A 20,564-nucleotide genomic window follows, 5' to 3' on the forward strand; every position below is an offset into this window, starting at 1 on the left:
GGTGGGCCCACCAAACAGACGTAAGGTGTAATCCCAGCGTGGACAACCTATATTTATCCTAGGCATAGTCACGCTTACTCCCACCCAGCACTCTGCCCTATCATCATCATCATCAGGCCTGTGCTTCTCCCCACGCGAAGAAGGATTACCATAGTGACCAACTGTTACTGCCCTCCATATTCTGATACAAGACTGCAGAGGACAGGTAAATAAATATAGTTTTGGTTCAACGTTTCCCCAGAGTATTCTCACTTAGTCACTGGACGCCTTACTGTTGAAGATCTTTTACTTAAAAATGCACTATAAGTACATAGTTCACTGCAGCCTTCTGATTAAGGATTTTATTGCAGTGTCTATGTCTCCACATACCTAACCAACCTTGGTGGCTTGAGTGGGAGGCCGGGATTTATTCAAATGGTTTTTAACCGCCTGCAGTGAGTATTAACTTTAGCAAAAGTGATGACGGTTGTGCAAATGTGTTGGGGCATATGTCATTTACATCTCATAATGGCATCGACAAACTTCCGTTTCATGCAGCCTCTTAATATCCATTTGTTTTCTCCCCTGAAATAGGAGCTGAGAGTGTGTCCTCTTTTGCTTGGACCACTGCTTAGATCTCTTCTCTAATCTTAGACAACAACAACACAGGAAACTAGAAAGTAGGCGGTGGTGGACAAGACATGAGGTAGGCAGACCCACTGGATCTGTATGACACTATCCAACTCCTGAAGACTGTTATCTCAGCGCTGCCTGCGCTCCACTTCCTGTGTCTTTCTGTCTGTGGGGGGGGGGGGGGATTTAGTTCCCTGTACTAAAAATGAGGAGGAACTGGGTAGTCCACTGTAAACATACACTGCTCTAGTGCGTAATTCACATTTAATTACATTAGAGTCAGCAATGTCATGGATGTGCAAGCAGGGGACGAGGCGTACCAGCTCAGGTAGGTCTACAGGTGAGGCAGTGGACGTTAGGGTTCACCCCCTGGAGCTTTCCACTCTAACCCACCGGACTGTCCTGACCCTCGTGAGGCTGGAATCCCTGACTCAGAGGCTTAGGTTTAACAAGGATGCCCTTGGTTCTCTTCCTCTATCGCCCACCCACCAGCCCCTACATCAGGGTGTTCGCTAACACCCAAGAGGGTTAACAGATGTCATTATCTCAAGTGCCGAGGAAATCGGCAGCATGCAATGTAATACCTTATGAGCCGGGGCCATTAAGAGAGTATTGAGCGAAAGAGGCCCCCCTGTCCACAGCTGTCCTCAACACCTGCTGTCCTGTGGCTCCACCAAACTCCATCTTCCGTGAGGAGAATGGGGTGGGTCGTGTTTTGTGTATCACAGTCTGGAGTCATGAAGCAACAGTCGTTTCCTGATTCAAAACGGTCATTATTAAAAAAATGGAAGTGAAACAGAGCTAGGTACAGAAAAAAAAGAGAACAGGATTTCCCCCACACTTCTACAGATATAGAGAGGAACTGCAGATAGTGAGTGCAACACCACACACACACACACACACACACACACACATACACACACACACACACACACACACACACACACACACACAAAATGTCTACATTTTACTGTTAAGACAGACCGCTGTATACATTTACAAAGAAAAGCACCATATCATATTATATGCTTTCCTATTCCACAGTCATAAACACATTTTCTGGCTGACCACCACTGGACTCATTGGGGAGCTCCATTACCATCACTGTAGCTCAGCTGGTAAGAAAAGCGGTCTTAAAAGATGTCGATCTTAATAAGATAGTATAGTTACTGGTATTAGGAGCAATCACATTATTAATTTAGCTCCATGACTGCCCTTCCATGTGACAGACCAAATTATCAACAGAATTGTATAACTTTATAATTATTGAAGCAAGTTCAAGCCCTAGTGTGTGTAACAACATTAGTCATGTGTTACAACGTGGGCCACTACAGCTGCACGTGAGAAGGATTATTACTGATTGCATGGCTGCAAGTAGTAGTGTCTCAATGAAGTGTAAAACCCAAGCATGACACACAATGGACTGCCATGTGCATTACTTCCTCCCCACCTGGTTAGTAACACAGCAGGAACCACACTCATATCCCGCTCTCATTCATGTCTGATATATGGAGCACACACACACACACACACACACACACACACACACACACACACAACTCATATCCCGCTCTCATTCATTTCTGATTTATGGAGCACATACACACACACACACACACACACACACACACACACACACACAGTAAAGGAAATGGTCATCCTGATTTCAAACTAGATATAGAAAAAATATTTCTTTCAAGAAGCAGAAATTAAAGCAAAACAACGTATAAAGTCCGCTTAACGTAGAACCGCTTGAGCAACCACAAGGCGCTTATTTAATGGGTTAATACCTAGCTACTGAAGTAACAATGTTTATCACACGTCCCGTCACTTAATCACGTGGCAGATAAAAACAAAACATCTGTCAAATTAACTTAATCTTGTGGAAAAAGCAGTAAAACACAGAACAAATACTACAAATAGTAAATACGTCGTTGTTCCCCCGATGTTGACCCAAACAAGAGAGTAATAACAGTTAGAAATTTGGAGATCATTAACATTCCCAGCGTGTGCCAGCCTGCCTTAGTGTCTTACTACAACTCTCTTGACAGCTCCGTCCAAACCCCGCAAACCCACTTTGAACAACGTGTCCCATGACAAAAGAGTGTTACCTGTTGATTTTCAGAGCAAAAGCCCGTCGGTCCGAGCTCACGAGGGAAGCCATGAAAGTTTAACTCCAGCTTTGCGGCGCGGTCTTGAGCGTTATTAACGAGGACTCACTAGCACACTGGTCTTGGTACTGCACAAATGTCATTCTATCCTCATTTTCGCGGTGGTGGTAGGCAGCCTTCTGGGTGTAAACTTCCGCATTTGATTTGAACCATCCCAAAGAAGTAACAGACACCCGGCGGCAGTGTGGGAGGAGATGAAACGGGTCGGACACGCGCTCACAAACATACACGCCTCTTTCTCCGTTCTGATGAATCCTCCGGGAAACTGCTTACTGAGCATCGTCTGTCTCTTGTATTATTACTGTAATAACGAATCGATTAATGTATATATAGGCTGAAGTCCTCCCCCCGTTAAACATTTATAAACGAATATGTCATTTACGGTTAAAGACAACTGGTAAAGTCGGAGCAGGTGCAATGGCTGTGTGATGCCGAAAGCACGTGCAATATATATCGTGTTTTTTCGTAGCGTGTTGATTAGATGTGGCTAAATAGTAAATGTGGACCTGTGCACCGCTTTTGCTTTGACTTAATTATAATTTGTTGGTGGACTAGCTGTGTCTAAAGCGGTCAAGGATGTTGAGCTACCAGTTGAAAATAGTACTTAAATAAAATGACGCTATAAAGTTGCAAAGCAAACAATGACAAAGCTGTTAGACTTTAGCCAACTTAGATGATACTCTACCGCCACCACCTGGGTATAGATAGGGACTGCCGATGACATGGGCCCCCAATCAATTACGATCTTGTTGTAAATAATTCAGGAACATTAATGATATCATGTTGCATAATATAGCGTAATATACTATTGTATTACAATATAGTAATGTGCAATTGTATATCTTGCAAATATAGTGACAATGTATTGTGGAAGTTTTAATTGAGGTGGCCCAGTCTGTTGAGTTTATTAAACTAACCACACAAAACAGGCTGAAAAGTTAAGCTACCAGGTAGGATGTTGAGTGGATTTTATTAGAAAATACAATTGGCAGAATTATTTTCAAAGCATTTTGGCCTAGCATTCTGTCCATTTTCCTATGAGCGGTATGTCATGAACCCGGCCCATGCTTAACAGACTCTCCTTAACTAAGAGCACTAACTCTAACTCTGAACCCTCCAAAGGGAAATGAGAATCTCCTCTTCTGGCTGCATGAATTGTTTTTTATTTAATAATAAAATCCTATATAAATCTATAGGCTCTGTGACTTTTCATCATGTTTTTTGTGGTAAGCTTAATGCAACCCACTGTCTGTATCAAGTAAAACTCCAGTAAAACATTTAACTAATTGAATACGATATACAAATATACAAAATTTATGCGATATTCATCCACATATTTTGTCACTTTGTCATCACTATTGTAAGTACTTTTGGTCTGCTTTTTGTTGGTTTATAGATTTCTATGTATAAAATGGTATGGTAAGGGTGACGGAAAATCGAGTGTGTGCTAGGGTAACCGTAATCACCGGACTAACTACAATTCTTATTATACAGCTCAAAGCCATCGATAGAGTGCTTTCTCTATCACTCTGATACAGCTTTATGCATCCATGGGCAGCGCACACTGAAATGTTTTTTCTCGCCCTCTGCCGTTCACTATGTGCATTGCACTCCACTACAGGTTGACTCCGTACAGTTGCCAATATGTTAGATTTATGTTCATGGAAAACAATTATTCCCTTTTCATTTCATTTATATTTGAAACATTATAGGCGGAACAAAATCTGATTTTAGTCACACTTTGTCCCTCTAGCGTGAGTTCCCAGGAGCATCCTGTGGAACCAATATGACTTTGCAATGGGGTCGGTAGTTTGATCATGTTGCACATAACGCTACACATTCTCTCATGGCTGTATGATCACTGGAATTATCCGTGCTGTAGTTTTATTTTTTTCTTCCAATTTCCTATGCAATCAAGCACTAGAGTTGTGATATAAGGAGCTAAAAGAAAGGCAGAGTTGTGGTAAGTGTCACGCTTTTACGTGTTTGTAGGAAGTAAACAAAAACCATGTGTAGGCTTTACACGTTGATAACTGACGTGTGTATCTCGCTAGCTGTCTAATTTCAGGAATAGTACCGCTGTTTACATTTTCTATCGTCATCGGCAGCATTTCCTGGCCCCTTCTGAAGAGAGTGTCAGCGCTGCAATGGATGAGCCGGTGCAGCAAGACGATGATGACTGCCCGGAGTTGGTGCCTATAGAAAATGATAAACAAATACCTGTCACAATCATCACTGGATACCTTGGTACAAGACGACAATATTACTGTTGTCTAAGATGTATTTGTTATTTATGTTTAACAGGCGTTTCTACATCTAGTCCAAAACACGTGGTTATTTAGAATAAATCAGAATCGTGCATGTGTAGTTCTATGTTATTTCTACCATGGTTATTGATATTCTCAACAATTCAACTATTTGATTTGTCTAGGTGCTGGGAAGACCACACTCTTGAATTTCATATTGTCGGAACAGCACAACAAGCGGATTGCTGTTATACTAAACGAATTTGGAGAGGGTAAGCCAAGTACTATTGAAGGACAATCTGTTGGTGTTATGTTTACTGAAATTATAATTGACCACATGTTGTACTGTATTAGAAATAATTGTCTCAGTATTAAATTAAAATAAGTATTATTCTTAAGTGTTCGTCGCTAATATATGCAACTAAGAAGCTACTAATTTGTATACCACTAGAGTGCAGCAAACATCACAAGTTCATTGGGGTTTGTTATTCAGAGATGTGTGTGTCATATGACAAACATTTTTGCTTTGGTCATTTCAATGGGCAGAAGGAGATGCAATGCCATGTCAGATATTTTAATAAAAAGACCTGAACTGTATAATTCTAAAAGACATCCAGCATGACACACCTTTTTCATTAAGATATGGGATTTAATTCTTAAGTACTGACTGCAAGCTCTAAATAAGCATTGTGACACACCACCATTGTTGAAACTGTGGTCACATCAATTTTTACAAATTTTTGAAGCTTTTTCTTTATTCTGTAAATATTATTTGGATACTTGCTATCAGCCCTTTCTTTGATGGCAGAAGACAGACAAATCCCTCAGGATATCCTGAGCAGGGGGCCACCTTATCTTTGAGTGTTGTTTATTTTTTTCTCATTGGAATCTTACAATCCACACTTGTAAGTCTGCTGCACTATGCCATTATTGAAACAAGACCATTATATTCTGTATTCAGACAATCCGTCATTGTCTTTCCTGGTGTCTGATAGGGAGTGCCTTGGAGAAGTCTCTAGCAGTGAGCCAGGCCGGAGAGCTGTATGAAGAATGGCTGGAGCTTCGAAACGGCTGCCTCTGCTGCTCTGTCAAGTGCGTTGATCCACTTCGGCCCATTGATAGTATTTTGGTCTAGTATAATTGACCACAGGGGCTGCTCAGTTTAAATTATTAACACATATTTATTATTAGTTTTGATCTTCCAACATACATGATACATCCTAGAACTTGGTACTACTACTTTTGTTAATAAGTGTAAGTCCTACAGGAAAGGCTTTTTGAAATGACCAAAAATAATTATTCAAATCACTTTTATAACATTATAATTTATATAAATTCTGTCCCCTCTTTAGAGACAATGGCTTGAAAGCAATAGAGAATCTGATGGAGAAGAAGGGGAAATTTGACTACATCCTGTTGGAAACCACAGGACTCGCAGACCCAGGTAACTCAATAGTAAACTTGATTTATTATACAACTGTATACAGTTATTATCAGAGAGGTATAATGAGAGATCCCCCACTCAAGGTCTTTTCATAGATAATTAAGGGAGGTTTTACTTGCTCTTTGGAGGTCTAGGGTTAGGGTAGTCTCCTAATATTGCATATAAAGCCCTTTGAGACTCACTGTGATTAAGGGCTACAAAAATATAATTGACTTGACTTAAGGTAGCTAATGATTCTCCACCGGGTCCTAGGACCCTATTGGGGGTCAGGGGTCTCAGCTGAATATTAAGACTAAAATTCATACAATTTAATCAGTATACAACTTTAAAAAGAAGATAAAGCCAGTTATACTTTGATAAATAGTAAGTTGTAGTTGTTTAAATGTATGGTTTCAGTTGAAATGGTATTAAAACTAAGACACAAAGTATGGAACTTAAATTTAATTTTGAATCTGTAATGTATACATTGCTACATCACAGACATACACTGAACAAGTCCAATCTATATTAAAGGGTATTGATAAAACGTTGTCAGTCCAAAATAGTTTACTACCAATGCTTAACCTAACGATCCTTCACAGAAAAATGTTTCCCTTCGGTCAAACAGAATATTGTATTGTGACTTTTTCTCTTTGGAGTGATGCACGTGTGGACACTACAGCGGCTTCTGCATTGCTGTCCAACAAACCTGTTTCCACCGGGGCCTTCTGAAAAACAAACCATTGCATTCTCAAGGGTTGAACGTGGAAACAAGTAGAAGGCTATTATGGTGGTTGGTGGGCAATCTGTGATTACTGGGGTGTGGCAGAATGACAGGTGTCAAACGAAAACGGACTCGGCCATTCACACTCCACTTAGCTGGACAGGGCCCGCCCTAACACAACCCACCAACGTTAACGCTACCCGCATGCCCGATGGCCTGTCATTGGCTGAGACATTCTCGTTATTGACTACGACAGAGCTGTCATTGGCCTAGACAGTGCTGTCAATCAGAGGTCTCCCAGCAAGGGGTGGGGTGTTGGAGGGGCATGTGGATGCTCCGTTAGGGTGAAACGGTGTTTCTCATTCCGCACCTATCAAATATTTACAATGCTTTCTTATTCCCATCTTGACGCTTTGACACAAAGTGCATTTTGTGAACAGGATTAGGCTTGCACGGAGACATGGCCTCGCCCCATAACCACTTCAATAGCGCAAATTGAAAGGCAACGGAATGTACCGCCGGGAGATTAACTATTTAACAATGGTAAAATAAAAAAAATTGGTTTTATCTGGTCCAAGAAGCGCGACTAAACTACATGCGTACACTAACTACGACTGAGGAGTGTAATACAAATACTTTTCTGTAGTTTGTTTTAATATTTCATCACATTGTTTACTATTTTTAACCTTTTTTTTTATTAATGAAATCTTCAGCTTTTTTTGTCTGTATGGCTTATATTAGAGAACAATTTATAGATTTGTTCCTGCTTGTTTCCTTCTCCTGGCCCCTGTATGGCCATGTTGTATGTGCTGTATACCTAGAGCTGAAATGATTGCAGATGTTCTCTATTTATTATGTTAATCTCCTCTGCAGGGGCTGTGGCGGCCATGTTCTGGGTAGATGCTGACTTGGGCAGTGATGTCTATTTGGATGGTAGGAATTACGAAACCACAATGTGCCATCTTTTGTTGATAATGCACTTTTGTTGCTCTTTGTGTTTTTGTATACTTGTTCATTTTTGGATGTGATTTGTTTCCTTTTTAGTTTTTGCCTGCGTCACATTTTTCACTTAGTGAAGCATTAGCGAAGATAATTCAGTTAAGACCGTTGGTAAACAATTCAAAATTACTCTGGGTTGCCTCTGTTTTAGGTTGACTATTGTTCTGTTATGTTGAATTTATTAAGTTAAATTCCAGCAAAGTTTAGGCCTGGTCTCCAAACCACAACAGAAAACAGAAAAAAAAATAGAGCCCCCTTGTTTACAAATTAAATTCCGGGTGTTCCTCCACAGTAAGAATTCACAAAATGGTTTATTTTCTTTCTCCCGATTGAATACTCAGCTGTTCGGCATGTTGTGACAGACTTGCAGACCAAAAGTGTATTCTGGAGTAGACCCAGAGAAAGTGTCTTGGACAAACAGACTTAGCTGGACACCAAAAGGCGGTGGAGAATCATAAAATAAAGCCGAACTGCGCTGTTGAACCCTCTAACGTTAAAATTAACCATTAATACATTGTTTATGTTTCCCATTTTCAGGCATCGTCACTGTCATTGATGCAAAGTACGGACTGCAGGTGTGTGTTTATAATTATTATATAAATTTATTTTGTTTTGAAAGAGAACACTTTTTTAGAAAATGCTCTAATTAGATTTATGTTTTAAATGCTTTTCGAGTTCTCTGATAGAACTAGAACTGAACCCTAAATGGACCTTTTCACACACCCCGCCCGCCGTCGCAGAATTATAAAATAGGAACATGGTGTGTGACAGTTAGATTATCCTTTTCAATCTGAAGCTGTCATGCATGTGTCCCTTTTGCTGTGTCCTGGACACAGACAGGAAGAGGAGACAGCATGAAGGCAATGTCAAAGACAGAGAGACAGCAGGATGATTTAAAGTGAAGGAGCAATATATGCCAGAGAGTAGTGAGCATTGTAATAGGGCTGTCAGGTTCATTCGCCACCTTTCCCCAGCTATCCAGTGGAATACCCAAATCAATAACTGCCTTAAGGCACCCATACCTGGTAGCAGTATGGACCAACCAAAGAAAGTAAAGTCAGGGTTCAGAGTTTATGACAGATTTCATGGTAAATGTTCACACATGCCACGGATTGAAAGTGAGGATTATTATGAGGTTAGAGGTTAGTTAGTAACACATAACTAGGAGGTTACATTCTTTTTTTTTACTGGTTTTGTGGTACTAAATTTGAAGCATCAGCTTTTGTTGTTCTGGTTACATCTTAGTCATGTGTTTCACCACATGGAAAATACAACGTGGCTTCTGTTGTCTTGTAAACCGTATGTTTTAAAAGGGTGGTTTGCCTTTTAGCCAATGATTGTGACGGGAAGGGAAATTAAACATGCACATGTTTAGTTATTACCTCATTATGTAACTCTCTGTGGCCGTATGGCGTGTTTATGCGAGCGTCATCGGGTACGACTCTAAGATGCGGCCGTAGAACGGGGGAAGAAGGGGGTTGGCATTCAGCCAAACTGTTCAATTGAATCCTTCATCTTATTTGATTGGCTAGCCATCATTCATTGTTGGTTACCGTGAGACAGGAGAGCTTTGTGAGGTGACAGGGGGCTGATGACTTGATGTTCAAGCCTCAGCTGACGGGGTCGTCCTCTCCTGCCCTGGCTGTTATTACGTTTGGACTCTGCTTAGCGCTAGTGCGGCCCCCCTCTCCACCGAGCCCATCACAGGGAAACAAATCAGAAAAATGGGAGGTTATTGCTTCGTTTTTTGTTTTGTTATTTGCCAGATTGAATATCGGCTTTTTAATCATTTATCACGTCATGCTTTTTTTTAATATATATTGCATATTGTTAGAATACAGTTGTGGTGTGTGTGTGTGTTTATAAAAACTCAACCTGTTTTGTTTTGTTAGAAATGCCATTGAGTATTCATTCTGGATTTGGAATCTAACGTAATGTTTCTGACTGTTCTGTATAAAGCATCTGAAGGAGGAGAAACCTGAAGGCCTGGTTAACGAAGCAGCCAGGTATGCAATTGTAACTCATTGTGTTTGGGGCGTGGGTCTGTCTGTCTCCTTTTCATCAAGCCTGTCTGTATTTCTCATTAACCCTTCACTTGTCCGTCTTCATACCAGCACCTGTTTAGTGTTGTTGCTGTCGTTGTTGTTGAACAAATAGGCGGCAGCAACAGTGGCTTGACCCCTTGAACTTTGTGCTTTTGTTGGTCTTGTCGCCTCCTAAACCAAACGGTGGACACACACGCACACAAACACACACACACACACATACACACACACACACACACACAAACACACACACACACACACACACACACACACACACACACACACACACACATTATGTTTGGTGGTACAAACTGTTGACCTTTGCTATCAGTGACATTAGGAAAAAGCATTGTGAATCAATTATGGTTTTAATATTTTTTAATTGAACCTATGATCAATCATCATTGGATAATGATGTTGATTCATATTGTAAATGGCATATATACACTCTGAGTCAGTACCATTCTTTCCCATAAACAAGGAGGAGATTGCGAATCGGTGTGTTGATATGTTTTGATTTTGTTTTCCTAATTATGAAATAAAGAAATCCGCGCCTTTACCTTCCAGCCTCAAGTGCGACTAAAAAGTACATGGAAATCCTTCATAGTGGACGGTAAACGGTCAGGTAATGACCGTTTGTACCCGGGGCTTCCTCAACAGGCAGATCGCCCTTGCAGACCTGGCCATCGTCAACAAGACCGACCTGGTGGAGGAGGAGGCCTTGCAGGAGGTCAGAGACACCGTCAGGTCAGCCAAGCACCACCCCTCTAGAGTAGCAGAACCCCTTCATTAGCACAAGCGATTGTTAAAGTGTGATTGGTTTTTTTCCAGGTCGATCAATGGTCTCGTCAAGATCCTGGAGACTCAGAAATCAAGGTGAAATTCTGTTCTTTAACGGTCCAAAGAACCAGCAGAGGATCGGTGTAATTAAATACAAGCCACATTCCCACACATGCAACCCCCCCCCCCACATACCCTACCTTCATTGTGTGCTTGTGTGTTCATGCGTGTGTGTGTTGTGCGTCTCCCAGTTTTAACACAATGCGCCCGTTAGCAGAGCCAGGTAGCATGTGTGCACGCCGAGCGGGTCACCGTGGGTTTCAAAGCCGGGGTGTGTTGCGGCTCGGCCCCTCGCGGCGCCTGACTCATGGGGGGGGGCGGGCGGATGAAAGACGCTGGGCCGAGCGGGGTCAACCACTACAAAACGTTCACATGAGTCTTCGGTTTCAGCCACCCGCCGGTGGCTCTTCGTCAGCCGGGGGCCTACGGTGTTTTGTTTTTTTGGGGGGGGGGGGCGGGAGTGCGAAGTTGTCTTTCAGTGGTCTGCGGTTTTGTTTTGTCTGTGTTATCTCCCGTTTTGTGTACGAGTGTTTTGGGGGGGGCACTGGGTAACTGCTGCCTCCCCTATTGTAGACCTACTTAACCGAGCTGAACCGGGGACGGTTTCAATGGTACATCTCCCCTTCTTCTTCTTCTTCTTCTGCCTCCGCAGGGTGGACCTCTCTGAAGTCCTGGATCTGCATTCCTTTGACAGTCAAGACAGCGCAAAGTGAGTCCCTGAAAGCCTCTCCTCCTCTGTCCATATGCGGAGGAGGATTATTAACTTTTTCCGCGCTCTAAGTCCCTCAAAGGGCGGGCCCCGGCAGCCCTGTGGGGAGACGGCGCAGTCTGACGGGACCCTCCGTGCGGCGTGCAGCGGTCATCAACGGTCTTAGTACTGTTGGCCCGTGTTTCCCTTCTAATTAACAGACTCCCCTTTAGAGCCGGCCTCTATCGCTCTGTGGGAGGCCGCTGTGTAGGGGAGAGGGTGGCCATATTGAGACCCCTGTAGAAACAGTGTGCGGTGAATGGGGTGGGGGTTCATCCATCCATCTGCATGGGGAGAAAAGAGGGCCGAGGTGTTAAGGCTCTCTTACAACAGGCCTTTGCCCCCCCCCCCCCCCACGGGACCAGCTGCGGAGGATTAGGTCTGTGTGTGTCCGCGAGGCTCCCGAGGAGACGGCCCCCTTGTTCCAACAGATAGCCCCTTTTAGTCCTGCCTTTTCAGAGTCCCCCTCCCCCACCTCTTGCGCCCATTGAGCCCCCGCTGGCTGTTTGATGCGGCCCCCCGCCAGGCCTGCCTGTGTGGCACCAACAACACGCGGGACTCAAACTGCTGGACACACATTTTAGCCTCCTTGTGAGGTCAGGGCAGAAAGGACACACTGGGGGGGGAGGTTTAAAGCACTTTGGAAGGGGGGGGCGTCGGGGGTCACTGAATGATGATTATCTCATTAATTTTTAAACAAAGTGGTGGAAACGTACTTGCAAGTCTTTTATTTGACTTAATTTACACAAAGTAGAACGTAAATCCGAGGTGGACACAAAAGGTATACACAAATAATTGGTTTAAGTGTGGAGAATCACTGCTCAAAATACACTTTAAAAAGGTTATATGAACATCTAAAAGATAGTTAATATATATATATTTAATATTTATTTCAACTTGGTAGAAAAGATGGCAGAAGTATGATTTCATGTTGTGTTCCTTCTTCATGCAGTTTAGCAGAGAAGCTGCGGCTGATGAAGGCCTCAAAGCCTCATCTAGACAAGGTAACGCCTTCATCTGCTCTGGGAGCTGGAGTGACCGCTTTTGCTTTTGTTGGCATTATTTGAGTATCGCTTCTTATGTGTATCCTAAAAATAATAATGATGAAGATGAAATATAATATGATAGGTATTTATATAGAAGCTTGTAAAGACTTGTACAAAGTGCTTTGACATGCACAGTAAAAAGTGTGTGTGTGATTGCAGTCTGAGCCCCCTAGCTGTCATCTGGCAGTGGTGCACGTGCCTGGGGCTAAAGGCATGTGTGCTCATCATTGTTACCCCAGGCAATCACACTCGGGTGAAAACTCCTTCTGTTTTTTGTGTTGGGGATTTACCCAAGGCTTTTGAAGTGTTGTAGTGCTCGGAAAGAGGCTTATCCTGAGTCATACACTGTAAAGACTGCAAGTGTCTGTCTCTCTGTATCTGTCTGTCTGTCTCTCCCAATCTCTCTCGCTCTCTTTCTCTCTGTCTGTCTCTCTATCCTGTTACTGATTCATTATGGTCAGCGAGTAAAGCACTGGTGTCAGTCTGTCTCTGTCCTGATGAGACACATGTTAAAAATGTTGCCGCAATGGATTTCTTTTGCCTTTGTGTGGGTCATTACTACAAGCACACTTCATTTTTGTTTATTTCTGTGTTGCCCAATCTTGTGTTGCCCACTCACGACACATCCTGCACCCTAAATTGCTGAGGGCAACTGTAAACATATACGGTATGTTTGACATAAAGAGTAGGTTTACCGAGTAAAGTAATCTCCCTTTTGCTAGACAGATGACCTTTCTTTCTCCAGGTAGTAGTCCCAGAGTAGGAATCTTACTCCCTCTAGCTTACCGGCTGACCACACTTAACATGCTAAAATCTTACCATGCAGGTATTCAGGGTTTATGAATATTTTGGATTCCACATACACTCAAGTGACCATAAACTATAACATTATCTTTAAAGCGAGCACTAGAATGCTTGTATCTAAAAACATGAATATGCATTTACTGCCACCTACACATACACCAGTGCATAATTACAATTAGGAAACTGGTTCTGGGCTTCTCCCGTGGAGACGAACGCCCTTTAGTGGGTCCACTTTAATGGGTTTCATCACACCTCAAGTTCTCATTCAAAAACCCCCATTTAACATATTATGGTGTGGGATATGGCTTTATACCCCGTGCCTGCGAAATCAAAGGCTAGGGAGCAGGGACTGGGATGACGGGGAAGGGGGGGCTTGTTTGCGTGTGGTGCGTGAGTAAATAAATGGCATTGTTGTCTGTTTTCCTCCAGTTCCCCTTTTCCCGCATGAATCTCAGCCCTCCTTCCAGCCGCCCCCGCCAGCCCTGCCCCCACCTCCTTCTCCTCCCTGCGTTGCTCTTTTCATGTTAATGAGAATGCTGCTTTTCTGTTGTTATACCAAATGAAAAGGAAGTGTGTAATCTTAACACTTTGACACAAAACCCTAAATATCTGCAAAGTGCCCCCTTTTTCAGTGCTGTAAAGGAAGTGGATGCGGGGAGGGGGGGGGGGGGGGAACGTGAGGAGGGGTAGCGAGGCGATTCAGTGAAGGAGGGGTGTCATATCGGTCGGTCTCAGGTGCTGAGTGGCCCCGTGGTTTTTGACACACTCATCAACGAAGTTGTCAATTGGCGCGTAAAATCGCTTGCTCGTAACTTAACATCTAATGACTTTTCAGGTTTAGTTTAACATGTGCAGGGAGTTGTGTCTTATATATTTTCAGGTGGCTATCACTGCAGGATACTACTGAATGTAAAGTTAAAAAAAAATACTACAGTTGATCAAATTCACATTTTAAATAAACAAATTTACTTTGAAGTCTGATTTGTGTGGGGGCAATGAATTGGTGTTTGAACAACACACATAAAAACGACATGAAACCATCTATTTCACTCAATGCCTTTTATACTAAGCCTACTACAAAACCGAATTCAAGCAAACTTTTGTCAAGTTTCGTAATTCAACTCAAACCATAACATCAAACCATTTAACTCAAACCATAACTGTGAAGTTATCATATCCTTTCACATTTTTCTTTTGTGCTTTACAAAACAGAGTATACTGACGGTGACATTTGAATTGGACGGAAACCTTTCTGAAGACGTATTAAACATCTTTGTCCAGGTATAAATGCCAACTGGTCTGACTTCAAAACATAGTATTTCATGCATGCATTAGTCTATAACTAATGCAAATGTTGTATCCCCCCTCCTCAGAACCTCCTGTGGGAAAAGATGTTCCACAACAAAGAGGGCCTTCCTATGACAGTCATCCGCCTGAAGGTCCTTCACAGAGAACAAGGATTTTATGATCTCCAATAATTGTTTTTCCCATGCATTGTCTTGACGTGTGTGTGTGTGTGTGTGTGTGTGTGTTTTTGTGTCTGGGTCCCTCTGTGTGTGTGTGTGTGTGTTTTTGTGTGTGTTTTTGTGTCTGTGTCTGGGTCTCTCTCTGGGTCTGTGTGTGTATGCATGTGTTCAGGGCATCGTGTCCTTGGCAGGTAAAGCCCACCAGGTGATGCTGCAGGGGGTCCATGAGCTGTACGAGCTGAATGACCTGCCCCAGCTCTGGGGGGATGACCCCAGGATCAACAGGCTGGTCTTTATAGGTACAAACACACTCACCTGTACACAGACACACACTCCCACAAACACACGCACGCATTTCCCGTTGTTTTCGAGTCTTGCAGAAGCTCCAAATGCTGATCACTAAAAGTAAAAAAATACATATTTATATCTGCCATGTCAATTAATTAAATAAATGAATAAACATACTTCTAAAAGCCAGAAACTGGGGTCAAATTAAATGAGTTTTAAAATAAGTAAACAATGGAATTTGATCTGGAAGCAGTCCAGAGGTCCCCCTCCATATTGGATCTTTTTGGTTTGCAAAGCTGAACCTGGTAGTTTTTGTTGCGATAGTTCTATGCTCCGTGATCCCCATGTTGGTTTGCTTGGTGCTTACGTGTTTTGCGTGTGCAATCGAGAATCTCTCTTAACGTGTGCTTCCCTCCTCCCATTCCCCCCCCCACCCCCAGGGCGAAACCTGGACAAAGACATTTTACAAGAGCAGTTCACCTCCACAGTTGTGGCCCAGCAGAAGGGAGCATAAGAGGCTTCTAGTTTGTGTTAGATTAGTTTGTGTTTGACTGCCCATATTGGCAATTGATTGACTTGATTGATTTAAAGCATTTTTTTGTGTTGCTTTGCGATCATGTAAAGGAATTTTACATGCACTCGATGTTGACAGTGTGTAGTCCCAATTCTTAAAAATTATCACACTGGTTAGGACCAAAGGCATCCTCAGACAACCTTCTAGTATGCAATATTTGCATATGTTCATGGCCTGTGTATAAGGTTTAAACAAAAGCATAGAGCGTTTAAATGAGTTGAGGGATGTATCACAAATTAAAGAATATTCTTGGCTTAAATTAGTACTTTTGTTATTAAAATATTAAAATAAAGATCATTTTAAACACTGTATGCCTAAGTTTGCTTTCTGATTGAGTTGTATTAAAATGAGTCCAAGTCAAATATAATCTCTGTGAGGGGCAAGAAATACATTTTTGCATTCAATCCATAGGTTCAACATTTATTTGAATCTAGAAGTTGTTGATTTTGCATTGGCCAAGATGTGAGTTTCTTAAAGTAATTACAATTGGCCTGATTGTTAGTTATTTGCTATATATATTGGTGCAGATGAACGGATGCTTTTCCTGATTCCTCCAAAGATTCGGTCTAACAATTAGTAAACTACATATTCAAAAAAACGAACTCTCCTCCGCCCGTGAAAGAGGCGGTGGCGTTTTCCCCTCAACTTGGGCAATTTGCAATGGAGATGTGGGATTTCCATGGGGAGATTTTAACACGTATCCGCGTGTTGGACAGGTTTGCTTTGAGGATTGCTCTGGTCATTCATCCCGGGCCATAAAGCCGACCTGAGCCCCTGGAGCCGTAAGCGCACTGTGCAGCTGGGCCGTTTCCTACTCGATTCTGATGCTGATCGCCTCGTTAGGCCCGACTATAGACCACCTTTTCTCCCGGGCTGCGGGGGGGCCCACCACGGCCATCTTCACGGCCACGCCCCCCCGCGGGCATCCAGAGGTGGCAAACTAAACCAAACAACGGGGGTCCCGAGTGGAAAAACGCTTAGTTTTTATCACGAGTTTTAGGCGTGGTGTTAACATTTCCCAGTGCTTTTTACCTCCAAACGTGCTACTGTACTAAGGGGGATCTCCCCCCCTCCCTCCTGGGGGGAAAGCACAAATACCTCCTAAATAAACTCAGTTTACAGGAAATGTATTCATGTTCAAAGCGAATCTCATTCCTCATTTGATATTTAACAGGGCCTGGAAAAAGATTGAGACTTTTTTCCAATTGCGTAAGCAACATATTATTACACAAACTACGACGGCTCTGGGATTCTTTCTGCTGTTCATGCGTTCTTGGGTTTGATGCCAAACGACTGGACTTTGTGATTGTCTATTAAAAGGTTGAGGCCACTTTGAAGAAGTAACCTGGTGCTTGGTTTTAGTCATTTAATTATAAGTGCAGCTAAACCGTTTTAACATTTGCATAAATGTAACACTACATCTTTAGTGAATTTAAGCTTAGCGTAAAATCTCATTACAGCAACACTCCCCCCTCCCCCAACACACACACCCCACCTGCATGTTTTGCTGCTGTGGCCCCCCCATGACGAGGGGGCACTCTGATAGGTTCTGGTCTTGAATGGGACTGGCCTGCAGGGTAGCGGCTCTCTCACTATATAAAGTCCCCAAATCCTATGAGCACGGCACACAAACCCTTTCAAAAGAGGAGTAGAATCAACCGTTTACTCTGTGCGCTTTTACGCATAGGAGTTTTACGCACCACCGCTTTGACCGCTCCAAACTTGACCATGACGCTCTCCAGTGAATTTGAAGCTTCTCATGCTGCTTCGCCTTTGGGAGAAGATGAAATTGACATCGTCGGAGACGGAGAGCAGCGGACAGGCGACTCACGGCCGTACCCCACAGACCCCGGGTCCTCACTCGAGTCCTCCGCCGAGTTCGAGTGCTCCGAGTCCGACTCCTCCGGGGAGAGCGAGAACAGCTTCTCCTCCTCAGACGCGTCTCTGACAAGGAGGGCTCTGACCAGCTCGGTCAAGCCCCCCTACTCTTACATCGCCCTCATCACCATGGCGATCCTACAGAACCCGCAGAAGAAGCTAACGCTGAGCGGCATCTGCGACTTCATCAGCAACAAGTTCCCTTACTACAAGGAAAAGTTCCCTGCGTGGCAGAACTCCATCAGGCACAACCTGTCACTCAACGACTGCTTCATCAAGATCCCGCGAGAGCCCGGAAACCCTGGCAAGGGGAACTACTGGTCACTGGACCCGGCATCCGAGGACATGTTCGACAACGGCAGTTTCCTACGGCGAAGGAAGCGGTTCAAGAGGAACCATCCCGAGTTCGGGAAGGACGGATTCCTGTTTTACCCCAACTTGTACCGTTCCTACGGGCAGCCCTACTGCGTCCAGGCGCAGATGAGCTCACCGACGGCGACTATGTGCATCCCCCTTCAGGAAGGCATCATCGGGATTCCCCAGTCCCCATACCACGGTGTCCCTTACCCGAGAGGACTTACCGCGTACGGAAAGGTCACCGGACCAAAAGACTATAAAGCCCAGCAGTTTGGTACAGCACCCGCGGAACCGAAGCCCTGCACGCGGAACGCGCAGTCCACATGTTCCTTTAGCATTGACAGCATCATGAGCAAACCGTCTGTGCCTTCCCAACGCAACCACGTCACCATGAGTTACGGGGGCCACCTATTCACCGCCCCCCCCACAGGCGGTCTGGTCCCGGGGCTCCTCCAGGATTCAAGGACTCCCTTCTGTCCGTCTTTGTTGAGCAGTGTGACAGAACATGTTCAAATGTCTTATCCTCGGTGTTAAGGCATTGGGCCCAAAGAAAAAACTGATGTGAATTGATGTGTTAGGCCTCATGCGATGGACGCAAAGACCCTTAAAGCTGTGATTGCATGTTTATTTATGTTAACATTTGTAGTTGTGTCCGACTGAAACCATGTAAATAAGATGAGTAATAATATATTTGTGAAAAGAAATTCCAACGTAATTGTTGAATGTATTTTGTGAAGAATTTGCCACTGAAATAAATATTTAAACAAATATTAAATTGTGTTTTTCTTCCTATTTATTCAATGAAGCTACTTTTCTTATTTCGCAGGGATTTTTTTTTTGTTTTCAAACATGAATGGATTTAAATAATTAAATAATAAAGAGCCCTCAGTCTGTTTAAATTCATCAAACAGGTTTTTATTAACATAAGAATGAACAACGCAGAGGCCTTTCTAGTTCGTTTCATAATAACGTTCGAAGTTATGAAGTTTAATAATAAAGTAAAGTCAAAAGAAACATATTGTTTGTTTAGGCCTAAGTTCTGTTTGAGAAGACAATGTAAGTTGATACTAAAAAATGAATATGCTTATCATTCCATAATACATAATATATTCATATGATAATATATAAACATAGCCTAAAGAAAATAAATGATGTAAAAGGCTTAATATATTTCAAACGTCTACAAATCAAGTAGCCAATCCAATTGCCTAACTGTGTTCTTTCTTTAACCCATTTGTACCGGCTGCGCGGAGCAACATTGTATCTACCGCACAGCAGCCGGTACAAATGGGTTAATTGATGAACTAGCCTAAACCAAAAAAAAAAATGCGTTGGATAATGTGATGTTTACCAGAAACAACAAACATAGTGTTTGCATTGTTATTATATTTCTATCCTCGTACATTCTCATCGACACTATCCATCACGTCCTTAATGGGGGCTCATTATTTGCCAGCGTGCTGCGCCGTCTTGCGAAGCCGGTTGTGAAGAGCAGATGACGGAGCTTTACCTTAAGGGGGCGCTGCTGGCCAAGGTTAGGTGCGTGCGGCCGACCTGGGGGGCTCGTCCATCGGGGTTCTGGTTGGCGCTTTCTGCAAACTGCCACTCGCACGAGGGCAGGAGCCTCCCTTGGTACACACTATGTGCCAAATCTCCCTGGTGTATATCTATTTATCTATATATAGATATATATATAAAGATATATAGATATGTATAGGAATCTAAAGAAAAATAAGAACTGCATTAACGGGTATCTAACAACTTCTAATGATTGTTTCATGAAACAAACCCCGTAAAGGTTAAACCCTCGAAAAGCCTCTCTGTTATGAAAAGTAAGGATAAAATGGATTGTTGCATACGCCTTTATATATCGGGGATGCGGACAGACACAAAGAGTCTCCGATTGCATACCGGGACCCAAACAATTTCCCCAGCAGTCCTCGGTTTATTTTGGGCTCAAGGCGCAGCTGATTGCAGCTAGGGGGGCTTTCAGCCAACCCCTCTGCTCCTGGCAGGCGGGGGTCTTTGGAGCGCGCCGGGCTTATTAGGAAAAGAGGGAGTTGTCAAAGTGGCACACAGCTCGGAGCTCTGCAGCGCTCTCTGTCTGGCGGAGGCGCGTCCCGGTGGTTGTTGCGCACCGTTGTCTTCATCTTTGCGCTCTTGAACTCAAACTGTTTTTCCTTTTTAAGTGAAAGTGATAACTGGTTTATTTGTATTATAGCTGACTGACACTCAGTGGGAAGAGCATTACACAAATCTTCATCGGATGCCATTGCTACTTAATTTCCTTTTTGCCATAGCGGAACATAAGACGGATTGAACACGCAGACTGATAAGAGGTCC

General features: G+C 43.2%; 4 protein-coding genes across 7 annotated transcripts in view; 3 read left to right on the forward strand and 1 right to left on the reverse strand.

The window, feature by feature from the left end:
• dock8 (dedicator of cytokinesis 8) overlaps positions 1-2,898 on the reverse strand; it is a 48,691-nt gene extending 45,793 nt beyond the window's left edge. For 3 of the 4 annotated variants that reach the window (XM_079731882.1, XM_079731881.1, XM_079731879.1), the window contains exon 1: positions 2,724-2,898. In XM_079731882.1, the coding sequence (XP_079588008.1) occupies positions 2,724-2,776 (53 nt within the window). In that variant the 5' untranslated portion in view covers positions 2,777-2,898. The remainder of the gene's footprint in view (positions 1-2,723) is intronic. The other variant, XM_079731880.1, reaches the window with a different exon arrangement.
• Positions 2,899-4,621: 1,723 nt separating this feature from the next.
• Positions 4,622-16,231, forward strand: cbwd (COBW domain containing). The gene is made up of 16 exons (XM_079739484.1): positions 4,622-4,746; positions 4,892-5,030; positions 5,215-5,301; positions 6,025-6,121; positions 6,382-6,473; positions 8,050-8,109; positions 8,713-8,750; positions 10,135-10,181; positions 10,881-10,967; positions 11,052-11,096; positions 11,713-11,769; positions 12,761-12,812; positions 14,871-14,939; positions 15,032-15,097; positions 15,297-15,423; positions 15,853-16,231. The coding sequence occupies exons 2-16, from the start codon at positions 4,931-4,933 to the stop codon at positions 15,924-15,926; spliced, it is 1,098 nt and encodes a 365-aa protein (XP_079595610.1). The 5' UTR covers positions 4,622-4,746; positions 4,892-4,930; the 3' UTR covers positions 15,927-16,231.
• Positions 16,232-17,714: 1,483 nt separating this feature from the next.
• Positions 17,715-18,755, forward strand: foxd5 (forkhead box D5; the record flags this gene model as incomplete). Its single annotated transcript, XM_079736486.1, has 1 exon — positions 17,715-18,755. The coding sequence occupies one exon, from the start codon at positions 17,715-17,717 to the stop codon at positions 18,753-18,755; it is 1,041 nt and encodes a 346-aa protein (XP_079592612.1).
• A 1,554-nt stretch (positions 18,756-20,309) lies between these two features.
• Positions 20,310-20,564, forward strand: part of pgm5 (phosphoglucomutase 5) — a 20,523-nt gene continuing 20,268 nt past the window's right edge. The window contains exon 1 of the mRNA XM_079729232.1: positions 20,310-20,564. This exon is cut by the window's right edge and continues 442 nt beyond it. The gene's annotated coding sequence lies outside the window, so the exon portion shown is untranslated.

This window comes from Pollachius pollachius (genome assembly GCF_949987615.1).
Source record: "Pollachius pollachius genome assembly, chromosome: 1".
In the NCBI taxonomy this organism is placed as follows: domain Eukaryota; kingdom Metazoa; phylum Chordata; class Actinopteri; order Gadiformes; family Gadidae; genus Pollachius; species Pollachius pollachius.